General features: G+C 49.0%; 1 protein-coding gene across 1 annotated transcript in view; it reads right to left on the reverse strand.

The window, feature by feature from the left end:
* Col27a1 (collagen type XXVII alpha 1 chain) overlaps nucleotides 1-18,163 on the reverse strand; it is a 119,096-nt gene that overhangs the window by 82,334 nt on the left and 18,599 nt on the right. Inside the window, 3 exon segments of the mRNA XM_032903081.1 lie at nucleotides 6,495-6,548; nucleotides 8,007-8,060; nucleotides 17,333-17,386. Of these exon segments, the coding sequence (XP_032758972.1) occupies nucleotides 6,495-6,548; nucleotides 8,007-8,060; nucleotides 17,333-17,386 (162 nt within the window).

Here is an 18,163-nt window from a genome sequence, read left to right on the forward strand (position 1 = left end):
GATGCTATGGCTTGTTGCCATCAACAAGTGAAGTTAGGGTACAGAGGACGGCAGGTCTGAGGAGGGTGGTGTCTCCAGGGACAGCCAAGGGATGGCTGATGGGAGGAAGTGGACACAGACCAGGATATGTCATCCTGGAAGGTGGAGCAAAGAGTACAAAAGCCCCAAGGCAGAAATGCTCTCAGTGAGCTTGGAGAAGCATAAGAGGGCCCATGGAACTACAGAAGAGAAGATAAGGCAAGTGGACAGAGAAGCAGCTGGAGTCAGAGTCAGTGATGGAGGCTGGGTCAGGAAGCCCTAGGGACAAGGGAACAAGGCATGACGGGATATGAGGAGGAACAAGCCAAGCCCTTTTTCTCCCACAGAAGCACCAAGGTGAGCCATGCACACCTGTCTGTAAGATTGAGCCCAGGCAATCACCTCTCTGAACTCACTCTGACAAGCTCGCTGGCCTAGGGGATCACTGTAAACAGCCTGGAGACCTGAGGACCAAGAACAACAATGGAGACAGTGTGAGTCAGGAGCCTGGAGCACTCCAATACTCTGCCGAAAACCCATCCACAAGCATCACTGTCCCCAAAGACAAGGGATGAGTTTGGTTAAAGCCCAGATGAGGTTTAAGCAAACTTATGCTCAGGAAAGAGCTGGAAGGAAGTGACTCACAGAATCCACCATGCCTAACCCTGAGCCTTGAGCATGTATGCCCACAAATACCCTGGATCGCTTCTAGAAGGTAGGAACTACTTGGTACACTTACAACGAGGCAATGGAGGTCCAAGGAGGTAAGGGACCATCCTGAAGCCACACCGCTTTCTTGGAAGAGCGTGTGGATCTCGGCCCACATTCTTCAGATGTTACCCACCCATCACTGCATTTGGAACCAGCCCAGGAGAATGCCAGGAAAGGTCCCCTTAAGGATGCATGTCCCTGAGACAGAGCCAATGGGTCATGGCAATATCCTAGGGCTAAGGTCAGTAGCAGAATAAGAAAGTACCCACATCGGATGGAACAGATGTCACCATGTTGACCAGCTCTGGTCACATGACGGACACAGAGACCGAGGTCCCAGAACACAGGCTGGCAGGAAGCTGAGGCCAAGGTTAGACCGTTCTCTAGACTCTAGATCTGTGGGATGGGCTGAGCTGTCCCAGTGAACTCCAGAAAGCCTTGGATGAGACTGTGAGCATGCTTCTAAAGCCGGTGGGAGCAGTACGGCCAAGCACGGTCAAGGTGGGAGGTGGGGTGCGGAGTGGGCTCCCTGGAAGCCCCTTCAGCAGTGTTTACCAAACACTGTTTTAAATCACAGGGCTGGGGACAGGAGACTCTAAACCATTATCTTCTCTTGGCCCTGGCAATTATGGGGGCCAGCTCATCCCGCAAGGTGGCCCCAGGGCAGTGATTTCCTGTGTGGGGGTGAAGGGTGCAGGTGGGCCAAGGGAGGCAGGGGAGCCACAGAGGAGCAGGGGCCGTGGTTGCCTGGCAGGCGGGCCTCCGCAGACCCCGTGTTTATAATACAGCACACTCTCTATTTTGGTTTGGGAGCCAGATTAATCACTGCTTACAGCGCACGAGGAGGAACCAGACATCACCTCACCCTGCCACAGACAGTGGGGTGCTATTTGGACTTCAGGCAAGGAGGGAGGGGATTCTGTCACTGCCTGGGGGTCTGGAGAGCAAGCAGTGTGTGTCCAGACATAGGTTGATCCCCCAGGCTCCATTTCAGTAGGAAGGTGGGTCTCACTTCCCAGTCTTGCTCAGGACCTGAACACCCTGGCAATTATTGGGGGGAGGGGGCAGGCCACAGAACTCACCTGCCACCCCAGCAACCCACACCCTACCAGCAAAGAGGAGCAAATAGGAAGAAACTGAAGGAGACTAAGCATCTCTGGGCCTCAGTTTCCCAAACTGATTTCTCAGCATGTCCCAGGGGCTCCAGAGTTAGAGGATTCTGAAATCAGTGGATTATCTAGAAATATTAGACAGCTCACAGGATGTCCAACCTACTTGGTGGTAAGTTGAGGGAGGGAGGGCAGGAAGGTCAAATTTTCATGTGGTTCATTCATTTATGTAGTCTTCATTCATTCATTCATTCATTCACTCATTCATTCATTCGTCCGTTCATTCAAAATACATCTGCTGAGCCTCAACCATGACCAAAACCCAGGGAATAGGCAGTAGTAGATAGAACACTGAACAAAAGCAATGTGGTCACTTCCTTTTAGAGGAGGGTAGGGAACGTTGGTTAAAAACAAACAAGTGCCAGAGATCATAAAGCTCTGCTGGAGGAGGTTTACAGTATTCTGAGTGGGTTATTGGGGCAGTGGGGCAGTGGGGCAGAGGGGCAGAGGTAGGGGTAGAAATGGGCTGAAACAGGAGAGAGGCCAGTGGGAATGAATGGGTCACAAGAGCCCAGCATGGAGTTAGGTGTCACACTTGAAAGAACAGCTGATTCTCAGAAAGGCAGGGACCATCATCTCTGTCCTCCATCTTTATCTCATTTTCCAAGGGCAGTGGCCAACTGGGCAGTGCAGGAGGACCAGTGACCCTGGGGAAGTGATGCTGAAAAAAGAAATGAGTTTCAGTGTACCAACTTCCTTCCATTAGTCATGTCTGCCTGGCACAGCGAGCTAAGACTCAGAGGCCTATTATCAGCTCTTGGCAAGACAGATCAATTGGTGATGTTGGCCAGAGGTACTGGGGAGAGGGAGGGGTAGGACCAGGCAGATGTAGGTACCCAGTGTGTGCTGAGCCTCATGTAAGGAAAACTAGGATGGTCATGCAGGGTTCTGACCTCGGAGCACTGCTCCAGTTGGAGAAATGTGTGTCCCTCAAGAACCAGAAAGTCGGGAATCCCAAGGAGGTTCAAAAGATGAACCACAGAGTATGAGAAACTGGAGAGACTCAGGGAAGAAGAGAAGCAAATAGTATTAATGATGGATGTGGAGAAGTCAGGGTGAGGGTGCAGCAGAGAGCAACACAGGGAGGCAGAAGGCTGGAGACACTGGGGCTGAAGTAAGGGCCCACGCCATGCCCGCTCAGCCTCTGGTGGAGCTGCACACTGGGAGCTGGGGCTGTCCTGTGCTCTGCAGGACTAAGTAGCAGTGTTGGGGTGGGGGGCAGCTTCACATACACAATAACAACCAAAGGCAGTCAGGTCAGCCTCCTGACCTCATGCAGGGTGGGAAGGGCAGCTTATCTGGTGAGCTGTGAAATAGCTAGAGGATTAATGATAGCAGATGAGCAAGGATTCTTTAGCTGTTTCTCTTTCAGAACCATCATTATCATTGATTGATTGATTGATTGATTAATTGATTGATTGATTGATTCATTCATTCATCCATTCATATGGTGCCTGTCATATGCCAGCCCTGTGTGAATATTGGGGCCAGAACATCCCATTAACCTTCCAACCATCCAGTAGACAGTGGCTCAGCATATAGAAGGGGCTCACCCACATTCACAGCCACAGGAGGCAGAGCTGGGACTCCATCACATTCCATTCAAATGAACCTTCTCATAAAGGAGCCTCTTTTGAATGTGAACAGAGTGGGACCACTGCTTTTGGTTGAGAAACTGTCTCAGTCAGCCTTGTGGTAAGAAAAAGGGCTCGAGGGTCAGAAGACCCAGGTTCAAATCCCAGCCTTCTGCGTTAAGACATAAGAAAGAATTCTCTCTTAAGTTGGTGGCTCTGGATCTTGGCTGCATGTGGGACCCACCTGGAGCCTTTCAGAGTGCCTAGCCTAGAATCCCACAGTGGCATCAACATTTGGCAATGTTGAGGGCCACCATCACAGAAAATTCCCCTAAGCTCTGACAACTCCAGATGTCACTCAACACCAGAGTCAACTGAGGGTTTAGAGCGTAAGTTGCCATGTGCTAACAGAAGGTGACTGAACAAGTAAGATCTGGTTGGGTCTTGGTCTTCTTTGCTATGAAATAGGGATGCCTTTGCCTGCTTTATGAGGATACACACACACACACACACACACACACACACACACACACACACACACATATTCAAATGTGTGTACACGCATTTGTGTGCATGCATATGGAGGCCAGAGCTCAACCTTCCTCAAAGGAAGTCCTCCTTTATTGTAGAGATAGGATCTCACCAGCCCTGGCTAACCTAGAGCTCTGTATGTAGACCAGGCTGGCCTTAAATTCAGAGAGCCACCTGCCCCTGTTTATCAGGCCCTGGGATTATAAGTTTGTGCCACCACACCCAGTTTGTACTGTTGTTTGAGACAGGGCATTTACGAGGGACCTGGGCTTTGCTGGGTAATCCAGGCTTGTCTCCACCTCACCAGCCCCGGGATACAGGTTCAGCCAACAATGTTTGGCTTTTCACACGGTGCTAGGAATTGAGCTCAGGTTTTCAGGCTTTTGTGGCAAGCACTTTAACAACAAAGGTGGCCCCAGTCATGACTTCTGATGCTTTTAATTGCTACCTGTTTCCAACTGGCACTCCCAATCAGAACTCTCTCCTGCCCACTATATGCTAGATTTTTACCATTTTTCTATTTTCTGCACCCCCAAGCTCTAGCTCTGTAAGGCAGGTTCTGTTTTCATGCTACATAGCACCAGCACATAGTGCGTGTTTAGAACATTCTCACTGAATGAATGAACCAAAATTTAATGCCACAGACAGCTGACCTCACCTCTGCTAACCTGTGTTCCTTCTCCCCAGGGTTCCCACAGAGAAGACACAGTCACCTTGGAGCAGCAGGGCTAAGTGGCTGCCACAGTCCCCAGAGATGGGGAGCTGATTATAGGAGTAAGCCCCGGAAAAGGATACCAAGCCATTCATTCTCCTCTATGACACCACCTCTATTAGAGGGTCCCTATCCCAGGGCCTGAGTCATCTGTGCTCTACACAGTATGTGGTGACACCAGCTTTCCCGTTTTAGACCAAGACTTTGTAACAAATGGCCACAAGTGTTTGCCTGGGCCAGGGCCAGGGCCAGAGAGGAGTGCAGAGTAATGGCCAAGCAGTTTTCCAAGCACTGAAGATGCTCCCTTAACTCAGAAGATGTCCAACCCTGCATAGGGGAGCAGGGACTCTCAGCATCCCTGGCCATCTGCTGAGTACATAGAGCCCCAGAATCTTGGCAGGACATAACACAAACCTGTGTTCCCTCCACCACCTCTGCTGCCTTGCTACCCCATTCAATGTGAGACCACTACAGGATGCTTTATGAGTCAGAACGAAGGGGCCTTTCCCACTCATGGCTCCTCCACTAAAAAGTGCTAGAGCATGGGCCAGGTACATGCAGAGCAGCAGACACATTGTGGCAGCAAACTCTGCTATTCTGTGGCCAGGCGCTCTGGCATTTAAGGTATAGACTGCTCCGTCACAGAGAGTAGTGGAGGAGGGAGTGATAGCTAGGATCGGCCAAATTCCCCCGGTAATGGAGACACTCAGATTAAGGAACAGCCTGGGGCCAGTAGACACCCTGGCTGTCCCATTGAAAACCAGACGACCAGTCTAGGGGGCAGGCAGCTGGGGCCACATCTGGGAACCAGAGTAGAAATGAGCCCTGGGCCTACATGTCTGTTGGACAGCTCTTCAGCACTGAGAGAATCTTCCTGGAAAGTGATTGGCCTTTGGCCTACGGTGTCTTTCCTGCTTGTCCAGGACATCTCTGGTATACAAGCTACATGTTTTGCCAGGAAGAAGAACCAGAGTCACAAACCCAATGGGCCTACCCTGTTAGTGAGACAAGATTCGTGGCTGCAAATAACAAAGATGGGCCAAGTGTCCCTGAACAAATGGCCACATTGACCCAAAGTCTCAGTGCTCCAGGAAGGCTTCAAGGGAAGGCACAACTACTCTTGAAGGTTAGGGGGATGCTAGCTGGGGACAAAGGAAGGAGTTCAAGGCATCTGGAGATCCAAGACTAGAAAGCAGCAGAAGCCCATCACCACCAACCAAGAGCAGACCCAGCATGGCTGAAGTTGTGGTGGGTTTAACAACCATGTTAGCATAACAACCACGTGGAACATACAAAGGATGTGTGTGCTCTGCAGATTATGTCCTATAGCCCATCAGTGAGAGGCATCTCAGACTCAGAGGTTAAAGGTGGAACTCAGACCCCTTCCTCTGAGTCACCCAGCCATTCCTAGGCAGTGAGGAACTGATAAGAGAGTCTCTGTCCTCCTTGCACATGAGGAGAGACACTCGGCCAGTGGGGCAATTCAGACAGTGCTCTCCCACCTGAAGCATGCTTGAGGGCTGCCCCTCTTGGAGATACAGTGAGCCAGAGACACGTCTAGTCATGCCTCATTAACCACAGGGAGATTCACTTCACACTAAGGGGCTCCCAACCCTAGCACACTCAGGATCCAGGAACCTCTCATCTCTTGCCAATGGGCTCTGTGCCCAGGGAACCCAGGAACAACCAGAAGGCACAGGTGGACCACAGTGCTTCTGCTTGAAGGCCAAGCTCGCTGGCAAGTCGATGGCCAAGGCCAAGAATGGAACTAAGTCCTACCTTCCGTCCCATGGGTCCTGGATTTCCGGCGAGCCCAGGCAAGCCCATGTTGCCCTGTAAGACAAAGACAACAGAGTCAGGGGAGAAACTGGACAGTGTGACCCTCCACTACAATGGCTGAAACCACTCCTAGAGGTTCACTAAGGCCTAGATAAGAAGAAATGGAATTCGCTGAGAAAAATAGGAGCTGGGGGATGGGTGGAGTACCCAGCTCCTGACTTTCTGAACTCACTAGCTCTGTATATGCAGGGGTTACATCCAGGGCTTAAGCAGAAGACATCATATGGAGAGTGCGTTCCGAGGCTAAGAGCATGGTTGAACTCACACTCTACCCTGTACTGACCAGCTCTCTTGGTCTCCTTAACAACGTCACCATCACTTGGGGCTGGAGGTCACCAAGCAGGGAGTGTTTCTGTCATACAGGGTCAGAGGAAAGACCCATAGGCCACTCTGCAACTAGACATTCATCTGCAGTTTGTGCTTTCTTATTTTTAGTCTAGGTCTCTCTGCCCTGGAAGTTATGAGAATGGGGGAGTAAACATGGACACTGTCCTGGGACTGAGCCACTTAGTGCAGGTCTACTGAGTAGTAAGTATGATGTAATGAGCCTCCTGTGACAAGAGAAGATCAAAGGGGGACTCTCTGTCTCTGTCTCTCTGTCTGTCTGCTTCTGTATCTCTCTGTCTGTCTGTCTCTGTCTCTCTGTCTGTCTGTCTCTGTCTCTCTGTCTGTCTCTGTCTCTCTGTCTCTGTGTGTGTGTGTGTGTGCACGTGCACGTGCATGCATGCACACGGGCATGCGCGTGCACGCATGTCTATGCCTAGCAGTTGGATGGAGGCACAGAGACATGAGTCCTAACCCCCAGGATGCAGACAAAGCCAGGCAGACCTGAGTGACCTCCTCTAGACTTTAGAGTATGATATGTGAGGTCTCTGTCATTAGACTCTGGAGTTTGGGCCTTCTTTTCCCACCTGACCTCCAGGGCTCTTGCTCAGCAACGAGATCAGTGCTTTGGGAAGAGGAGGGGTCCTTTGACTTCAGTGTTTTCTCTTCCACAAGCAACCCATTTAGCTTTATAGCTTCAGGCAGCTAGGAAATCTTGAGGCCCTGGCCTTTTCACCTCCTTTCCCTTTGGAGACATCAGGTCTCTCTGCTCCAATGAGCACTTGCAAGGGCTTTGAAGGTCAGCTGGAAGTTTCTGGAACACTGAACACCAAGAAGTTTATGGTTGCCAGCATCACCTAGCAAGTCCCACAGACAGCTATGGAGCACTGGGGGAAAGGGCATTTACCAAGGGCTGTCCACAGAACAAATCTGTTTGTTTGTGCAGCTATAGCCTAGGAAGGTGGAGTTGGAAATGGTCATGGTCTCTGTGTTGGGATAGATCAAGACCTTAAAGGAAAAAACATCAAACCACTCCCACTTGTCAGGACTTCATACATCCTGGGTCCTGTGTAGTCTCTTCCCACAGGGTTCCTGAGGAGGGTGGAGTATTGGGGTTCCTAAACCTACCTTTGCCCCATCATGAGCCTGTCCTGGTGAGAGTCCTGGGTCCCCTTTCTGTCCCTGAAATAAAAACACAAGTCTGCCTCGGTCATCACATCACCTTGAGCGCACCTCCACACACACTGCATTCATAGTCTTCTTTCCTTCTTGGCCTGTTTTCGCCCATGCAATCCCTCCCCCTCAATTCTGACACACTCTCATCCAAACACCATCCATAGTTCCCTCTGACTACATGACTCCTAATTCCTTCCAGTGTCCCCAGTCTTCTATGATCTGCCTTCAGTTCTGCTTTCCTGCCACCGTCAAACCCATAAAAAAGGTGTCATTTTGTATCATGTCTACCCAGTCTGCTGTCACTCCTGACCTTCTCCACCCCATCCACTGTCACCAGGCTGCATCCACACACCCCCAGACATGGCTCCTACTTCCTGCCACTAGGTCCTTGCTCAAGGAAGGGGAACCATCCCAGAACCAAATAGCATTCTTTAAGATGCCCAGCTCCGAATCACTGCCAGTGGCCAGTCCGGCATGACCAGTCATGGGTTGTTTGTGGCCTTTTCCTGGGCATCAGCATGTTCTAAGAGACACAGCCAAAGGCACCTAGACTCTATAATTTTGCAGAAAGCTGACATTTGCCTCTTTGATCACCAGGAACCTAAGGAACACACATTGGAAACTAATCCTAACTTCATACTTATTAGGCTCCCACTTTAGACTGAGGGATGAGTATAGAAAACCCTATCACCCCAAAATACATCCCAGGAAACTGAATTCAGAAGCAAGCACTTTCAGGAACCCAGAATAAGGCACACAGAACTGAGACTGGATCCCTAAATCAGGACTCCCAGGTCTTTGAGAGCACACTAGTGGGATTCGGGCAGTGTACCGGAGAGACCATCATAGTCATATCAAGTCTCCATTTAGAGCAAGCACTGTCCACTCCTGGAATATGAGAGGGCTCCATCACAAGGATCCTGGTCCCTCGGGCCTGGGTCAGCATAAAAGCTGAAGAGCTCACTGGCTGTAGCTCACAGGGACAAAAGAAACCTCTCATTGGCAGGAGAATCCCCGGAGCTCTCAATCTACCCTATCCCTACTGCCTGAACTTTCTGGCCTCCTTGCCTTAGTGAGGTCAGAGTCAAAAGTCCTGGAACTAATGGGCTCACAGTAGGACCACAGGCCAAGGGTCTTCTCTTCTCTGAGCCTTGGTTTCCTCACTTTCATAACAGGAGACATTTAGCTTACATGCACACTCGTACACAGACTGGCTTCGAGGGTTTCTAGGCGAAGGGCCAGTGGGATAATGGCTGTGACACATGGGAAGGGTGGCTTGGCCAACTCTATTTAATTTCCATTAAGACTTTTCTTTGTGAGAACTCAGACCTCCCAAATCCTAACTTGGTCCATCTCCACCAGAAACCATGTCATTCTGGGCTACAGCGAACCTCTCTGGCTGCTCTTCCACTGTGCGTACACTGTGAGGTGAGCTCCACATCCTAACTCTCAGCTGCAAATGAGCGACAGGGACTGGGGTGTAGAGGAGCCACCATAGCCTGGGCTAACTCAGTGGGTAGGAAGCAGGTTGGCCAACATCAAAGCCTTTGTCTATAGCCTGAGGTTCTTCGCTCTCCACTACCTCCCAGTTGTACTATCATTCCTCTAGTCAGATGCTCCAATGGGAAGGCCAGCCCTTCTTGGTAGATTCCAGAATCCCAATTCTATCACCCTGAGGGCCCCCACCACAGGGGAGCTGGATTTCTATAGAACCCCACCTCCAGATGCACCTGACATTATGGCCATCCCTCTGAGACACTCCCCCACACTCTGTAAATCAGAAGCCCTGCTCCATGCCTTTTATGTCCACAGTGCAAGGCCTGGACCAGGCTACCCAGCTACCAAGGATTCCTGTGGCCAAAAATGGACAGAGATTCTCTCCCCTCCACCATGCCCACCGCGGTCTGCAGCCAACAGAGGAGCTGGCACGCAAAGCTCACAGGAACAGGTCTTTGCGAACTCTATTCTGTCATTTCACAGAGTACAAAGACTGATAGATACCCAAAGCCCAGGGTAGTCTCCTTAGTAATTGATGGACTTTCCTACACAGTCTCAGCAAGATGTAATCTCTGACATAATCTCTGTCCGAAGATAGACTAATATGATGGACGTTTATTGAACGTTCTCTACAAGCCTGGTGTGGTATTCAACACCAGGAATGACATGGTAAAGAATAAGACACAGGAGTCAGGTCCCTTAGGGAGAGACTCCAGAGAGCAGTCACAACAGCCTAACCAGTAGTGAGTCTTTATACATATTAGTATGAAGTAATTCATACTAATTAGTATGAATACTACTATAATACAATTAGTATGAAGTATCAGTAGTGAGCCCCGTCATAAAGATTAGTTCATTTAAAGTCTAAATCTCTAAGAGAGCCACATTCGTGAGCCCCATTCTACAGAAGAGAGAAAGAAGTCAGAGCTGCCACTTAGCCGAGGTCAGACAGCGAGTGGGAGGAATTTAGGGTCAGGAGGTCTGGCTGCAAGCTCTTCACACTTCAGCACGGTGCAGTGAAGATGGACACACCAGTGCCAAGTGCAGGACAGTGAGAAGACTGAGAGTTTGGTCTAGTTGTAGATAAAAACCTGAAAGGATTGCAGGTAAGCTGAAGAGGACAAGGAGGGTCAACTCAAGGTATCCTGCTTAGACAGAGGATGGCTTCTAGGATGGAGATGTTTCTGGTGTCTTCAAACCTTTTGACATCACAACACCCTGTTGTCATCTGCAAAGTTCATACTTGAGATCTGCACAAAGGAGTTTTTAAAAAGGTCATCTGCTTTTAGTAAGTTTATTATTGTGTTGGCTTCATTCATTATGACCTTTGACCTTTTGCAACTGGTGCACCATGGGCTAAACATGGCTAGACGCCTACAAAATGGGAGAGGAAAAAAAAATAGATGGTATTTTAGAAATTCGTTATGTGTTAAGGACAAGGGTCTGGACGTTAGACCCAGTTCTTCCGTCGACATGCCTGTGTGACCTTGAGGAAGCCATGTGGTGACCAGGAACAAGGCATATGGTGGCTTTTGCTTGGACTAGTTCATGAAACCTTCGAGCCAAGTAGACTACATAGGAGGGTAAAACATGGACATTAGGTGTTAAGAATGTGGTGGGGACAGGGGCTGTGCTGGGCTCCGTCCCTTCCGGAAGGAGAATAGAAAACTGAGGGCTCTCTGTGGCTGAGGCCCAGAAAGACAGCGAGACAGAGAAAGACTAAACCGCAAAGGATCACGAAATGCTGGGCTGGAAATATCCTCCGTAACTCCCCTGTGATTTCAAGTATACGGTATAGGGCCTGGCCCAGAGACAGCATCACAAAACACTTCATGAATAAGCAAGCAGGGTCTCAAGAGAAGCAGAAGCCACATCTGGCTAGGTCCTGGAACTTCCTCTGAAGATTTCCTCTGTGGCTATTACTGTTCTCGGGTTCAGAAGTCCCAGCCAATGCAATAAAGCAGGAAAAACAAATAGGAGGAGGAGACAAAAGTATGCAAACCCTTGCAAACCACATGACTTCCTGTCTAGAATATTCAGGAGAACTAACTGAAACAGGAGCAGAGCAGACAATGCACTTCAGTAAAGAGAGAAAAGGCAGGGTCATATATCACATACAAAAGTGCAAAAATAAGTTCTTCCCAGCAACAGAAAGCCAGCAGAAAGTCTAACGGTAACAAAACATTTCTAAGTATAAACTAAATAATAAATACAAAGGGATTATGCAATAAAAACTATAAAAGTTTACTGAAAGATGTTTAAAAGCCTCAACCAAATCAGGAAACATATCATGTGTGTAGTGAGTAGAAAAACTTATTGTTTTAAAGATGGTAACTCTTCACAAATTAATACAGGCACTTAATTTCAGCTTTAGAAAAAACCAACAACAAAATAAGAATGATTTTTAAATGAGAAGAGAAATAAAATTTATCTAATGGAAATTAAAAAAAAAAAAAACACCAGAAATGGTTAAAATGAAGCAAGCAGGGGAAACACATAAGCACATTACAAAGATAGTAAATGTCATGTAAACTAGCATTTTACTAGCATGCAGATGGACAGAACAACAAAACACAATAGAATGACTTAAGCCAGACCCTGGTCTAAGTCACAGCAATCACCAGAGCAAAGGCTGTTTAATAAATGGTTAACTACAATGGGAAAGCAACAATGGAGAGCCAGTTCACATCCCAACCCCACTAAGATTAATTCCAGATGGCTTAAAAAGTATGAGTACAAATTATATTATGGAAAACTAGAAATAAAGGTAGACACATCTGACCCGACCAGGAACAAGGGTGAGGGGAACAAGGGAAGAGGGGGAGGAGTAGAGGGGGAGGGGGAGGGGAGGACAGGAGAGGGAGAGGAACTAGGCTGGGGGTGCAGCTCAATGACAGAGCGTATGCTTAGCATGCATGGGACCTTGTGTTCAATCCCCAGTTCATCCAAAGTGGGGGCTAGCAAGATGGCTTGGCCAGTGAAGATGTTTGCTGTAGAAGCTTGGCATCCTAAGTCTGCTCTCCAGAACTCATGCAAAGGCAGAGGGAGGTGACTCCACAAAGTTATCCTCTCATCTCCAAATCACAGTATGGCATAAATACACACACACACACACACACACACACACACACACACACACATCCATACACAACAATATTAATAACAACAGATTAAAACTTAAAACATTTAAAGGGAAAGAGCCATTTGACTCATTATAAGTTCCTTAAAAAATGTGAATATTGTTAATGTGCTGTGGATGTGCAAGTGTGCATGTATACGTGTGTACATGTATGTGTAGAGCAGAGGACAGCCTCTGCTATGATTCTTTACATGTCTTCTATCTTTTGAGAGGGGTGGAGGTTAAGACTGAGCCTCTCATTGGCCAGGATCTCAGTGAGTAGCTCAGGCTGCCTGGCCTGCAAGCCCTAGGATCCTTCTGACTCCCTTCCCTAACATGAGGAGTACAAATGTGTCTCGGCACACCTACTCTTTTTCTTAACACACGTTCTGGAGACTGGACTCAGATTCCTAGCTATTTTACTAAATTGGGCAACCTCTCCAGTCCCATTACTGTAAATTTTGCAAACAGAATAAAACTTCCATTTGTGAAAATCACCATCAATAGCCCATGGGCAACGAACAAACCAGGTTCTAAGTGAAGCGTTCATAATTTACATATATGAATAAATTTGCATGTCATTAACATGACAGCATCCATAAAATCATTGGTAAGTGGTGAAACACATTTCAAACAGACATAAGGAAAACATGCCATAGACAATCAGCCACAATAATGAGTTGTCTTTTCAGTGTCTTTAATGTTCTTCCAGTATTAGCTCAACCTTCCCCAAAGGCAGTGGCTAAGACATCAACAGCTAGGCACCCTCAGCTTTTCTGTGCAGGCATGTTTGAAATTATTTACATATGCTGCTAGCATACGCCTATATATACCGTGACACGCAAAAACACACGTGGTTCAGCCCCAAGAACAATGCAGCGAGGTGCAAGCTACTATGATTCCTGTTTACAGAAATGGAAGCCAGGTATGGAGCCTTTAAATAATTAGCCCAAAGTCACACATGCAGCACAGGGTGAAACCAGAATTCAAATAGGGCCCTCTGGCTCCTGAGTCCATGCTGGAAACTCTGATTTTTATTTTTATTTTTATTTTTATGAGCTTATCCTAGAACAATAATTAGAAATTCCAACACTCAGGTATAGTCAGATTCTTCAAGATGTTGCATGTATATTAGCAGAAGTTAGTTCTGCACAGGGAACACAGTTTAGGAAGAATGGGGTAAGAATGCTAACAGGGTGCCTGCCACCAGTCATTAAAACACACTCAGGATTAAACATTCACAACAGGAAATGCTTGCAATGGAATGTAAAGTGAGGAGGGCCAGACAGCAGCCTCTGTGAGGGAAAACCACATCCCGCATGGGACACATGCAGCGTTAGACAAGCCCCAGAGAAGGAGGCTTGAGGCATCCCGTGGCTCTGTGCCCGATCTTGGGGTCAGACTCTGGGAATCTCGCCTTGCCACCCACTAGAAATGTGACCTGTGGACCCTGGGTCTCCTCCTCTGTAAAATGGGAGTGGTAAGATCTGCCCTACCGAGTGAGGGCAGCTCTCTGAGGCCCCTCACCCTCCTGAACGTAGGATTCAGCCTTGACCCTCCAGAACAATAAAGCCCCTTTTGTTTCCTCTCTCCCTTTCCTGCTCATTTTGACTTTGCCTCCCATCCTGGAGGCTGGTGGGGTATCCTTACCCTACCAGTCAGGCTAAGGGCAGGGTCTGTGCCACTACAGTTGTCAATAGCACATAGTAGGGTTTCAGGAAACCAAGGATGATGATAGATAGTCAGTCCTAGAAAAGGTCAACACCATGCTAAAGAGGAGAGCAAGCTACACGCAGGGCCTGAGCAAACCAGCCTTGTGATTCCACCAGGTTACTTCCTGGGGCTCTGATGAGCAATGAGGATCCTCCAGACACATTTCTCCTCCTCCTCTCCTCTTCCTCTCATTCTCCTCCTCCTCTTCCTTATCCCCTCTTCCTCCCCCTCCTTCTCCTTCTCTCCTCCTCCTCCTCCTACTCTGCCCTCCTCCTCCTTCCCTCCTCCTCTTCTTCCTCCCCCTCTTTCTCCTTCTCTTCCTTCTCCCTTGCTCCTCCTCCTCTTCCTCCTCTTTCTCCTTCTCCTCCTCTTCCTCCTCCTCTTCTTCCTTTTCCTCTTCCTCCTCCTCCTTCTTTCTCCTCCTCCTCTTTCTCCTCCTCCTCTTCTTCCTTTTCCTCTTCCTCCTCCTCTTCTTCCTTTTCCTCTTTCTCCTCCTCCTTCTCTTTCTCCTCCTCCTCCTCCTCCTCCTCCTCGTCTTCTTCTTCTTCTTCTTCTTCTTCTTCTTCTTCTTCTTCTTCTTCTTCTTCTTCTTCTTCTTCTTCTTCTTCTTCTTCTTCTTCTTCTTCTTCCTCTGCTTCTGCTTCTGCTTCTGCTTCTGCTTCTGCTTTTTCTTCTTCTGTCTCAGCCAAGCCACCACCAGTTCCATCTAGATAAGAAGGAACTCTACCTAGCCACACCACTTGATCAGGGACAGAACGAGGCCAACCTCAGCAGACTGAGGTCTCTGACCCAGCTTGTCTTTCCTGAATCACTTACACTCACTTGTGCTCACAGCCAAGCATCCAGGCAAAGGCCATGGCCTTTGCCTTATAGCGTGTGGTATTTTATAGGAGTCCCAGTGGGAGAGGCAGCTTTCATTTCATGGTTTTCTCTGGAACTCACACCCTTGGTTACACCCAAGGCAGAACACTCGCATTCTGAATGGCCTGGGACCAGTCAGACAGTGCTTGCTTTAAGCCAACATCTTCCATGTTAGATTGGCACAGAATAACTTCAAGGCAGAGCCATTCAGCCCCGTCCACATGTGTGTCCAAGCTCCATGTGGCAGGAAGATTTGCCTGCTAGGGTCCAACCTCTGGGTCAAACCCTCCATTTAAGGGAAGCAGTTAGAGACTCTTGCCACAACACACATCCATGTAGGATGGACTAAGCTGCCTGCAGTGCTAAGAGGGTAGCCAGGGCTAGCAAGGGCCTGACAGAGCATCCTCCTGCAAGCAAGGGACCAGTTAGGAGTGAATAAGCCAAGGGCAAACCCAGCCGTTTAAATATCCTGATGGACCCTTGGATGCTACCAAACAAAAATCTCCAAGGAAAAACCCAAATTCTTGCATTGGGTTTTCATTGGTCCATGCCTCAATTTCTCCATCAGTGAATGAGTACAGTTCTCACACTTTTTTTTTTTGTCAGTAAGGGACCCAGTAAGACAGTGAGTAAGGTACTTGCCTTACAGTGCCTACAATACAGCATGAGGGCAATTACGCACACTGTGGGCCTTGTTAGAACCAGCTACAACAAGCAGCTGCTGGGCACAGGAGTCCCCCATTGCCTGGTCTTCTGAGAAGGGACCCCAGTCCAGCCTGACCTGACAGTCACAGGCCTTGAGAACTTCGGTGGAGTGCTGAGACAGCTCTGTACAAGGACTCAGGCATGGGTCACTGGTCCTGTGTATCTGCCAGTCCAGGGCTCCCCATATGTAGCCTTTGTCTTCCACTTCAATAGAAGCTGATAGGCCAGCCAGGGCCACTCTGTGAGTCTCGAGAGCTTGTTTTCAGAGGTCAGTCACTGCTTACACTGCATGACCCAGGCCAGACAGTTAAAACTCCCTTAATCTGTTCACCTTTGCATTTGGCTTAGCAAAGAGTGACCCTGGACCCTGACCAGGCCAGTGTTGTTCACCTGCTACCCTGTGACTGGCATAGGGCAGGAGATAGGCAGGAAGCCAGGGAGCCAGAAGACTCTGCTTTTCTTGGGCCACCCATCCTGGTGGGTAATTCACTTACCTTTATGCTTCATACTTCCCCCACCCCTTCTCTTAGGGAGACTATTCCGGGGTTTCCAAATGTTGCTGCCCTGGGCACTACTCCAGACAACAGCTTGACACTTTAATGTCTGCCCTATGTAGAAGCTCAGTGGCTGGGGTTCTATCCTCATCAAAGCCCCAGCCATAACAGTCTCCTGAAAAGCAAACCTTGTTTTCCAAGAGGGCTCCCGGGGGAGGGAAGTGGTAGCCTCTGCTGACCCCCATGCCCACTTTCTCTCCAGCTCAGAGCTCTCCTGACTTTCAGGTATCTCCTGTGACTGATCTGGGCTGGGCTGAAGGTTTGCAAGCATGATGTCTTCTCAGTTCTTCTGGCCTGAAGGCTGTCACTCAGGCCAATGCCACAGAGTTCCAGTGTCCCAGATCCTTCCAGTCTCCATCTTTCTCCCCTACCTCTTCTACCCTTGGCTGCACCACATTCCAGTATGACCCCCTCTCTCCCAGACCAGCCCGGTCCCCACCCCAATCCCGTCCTTCAGACTTAGCAATCTTCTACACGTCCATCTTTGCTCCCCAAAGTCTATCCCCTAACCCAGAAAGCCATGCCCTTAGGAGACATTCAAGGTCAAGGCTATCTCTGGGAAGCACTAGGTTGCTTTCTTTCTGCCTATTCTCACCTCAAGGGCTCCAGGTCCAAGCTGCCACTTCTGCAACCAACCATAATCTGAACACAAAGGCTGTTTGCTTTGTACTTCACAGACAGCCTCAGTGTAGAGCAGGGTGCAAGGAGAGAAAGTAGGATATCTCCGATCTGGAAGGGAATTCTCCACAAAGACCTAAGAGTTCTCCTCAGGAGCTCCCACAAATGAGCCCCCACCCCTTTGTCACCCCATAGCCACTGATAATACTTACTTTGGCTCCAGGAGGTCCAGGTAGACCTGGGTTCCCAAATGGCCCAGGAGGACCCTGGAAGGGAAGGGAGAAGAGAAAAAAGATGAAGGAAAAGAGGAACAGCTCACTCCTGCCCTCATCATCCTGCAGCTCCTGTCTCAGCCCCAGTTGAGCAGCACTGTCATTTCCTCTGCTTCTTCTGAGAGAGGAACCCTGGAATTGTAGAGCTTTGTGGGCACCTCCCATGCCTTATGCCACCAGCCCATGCATCTAGGTAGGTGCCAGCATTACCTTTGCTGTGAAGATGTGGGAGCCAGCGGTCAGAGGGTGCTCAGTTGGCTAAGGGCAGAACAAGCTTTGGCCTAACCTTTCTGAGCTCGGGGTTTACCCTTTGCTGCGGGATCTACACTGCTACAACACTCTCAGGCCCAAGTCACATTAGCTACATGCTTCTCTCCAACCTCCAGGTACGTTCTCACCTTGGCCCCAGCTTTTCCAGCATCCGTCCAGAATGTCTTGCCTATCTACCCCTCAGAAACTAGACCCATCCTCAAGGCTTGATTCAGAGGCCATCTCCTCCAGAGAACCTTCTAGGACTACTCTAACTGAAGTAACCTCTCCCATTAAACTTTAGTAGAACCTTTGGGCTGGGACTCTATGGAGGGTAGGCATGGTCCCTCAGGGAAAAAGGCACCCTCCCACAGAGGGTCAGAGCCCTCCTTTTAACTGCAGGCTCCAAGATAGTACTTCAGTCATGGCTAGAATCTGTGCCCAGACATTCAAGATACCTTGGTCAAGGTCACGCTAAAGAGGGGTGAGAATGCAAACGTGGACTCTGCAGATGTCGGGTAT

The sequence above is a fragment of the Rattus rattus genome, chromosome 1, assembly GCF_011064425.1.
Source record: "Rattus rattus isolate New Zealand chromosome 1, Rrattus_CSIRO_v1, whole genome shotgun sequence".
Taxonomy (NCBI): Eukaryota; Metazoa; Chordata; class Mammalia; order Rodentia; family Muridae; genus Rattus; species Rattus rattus.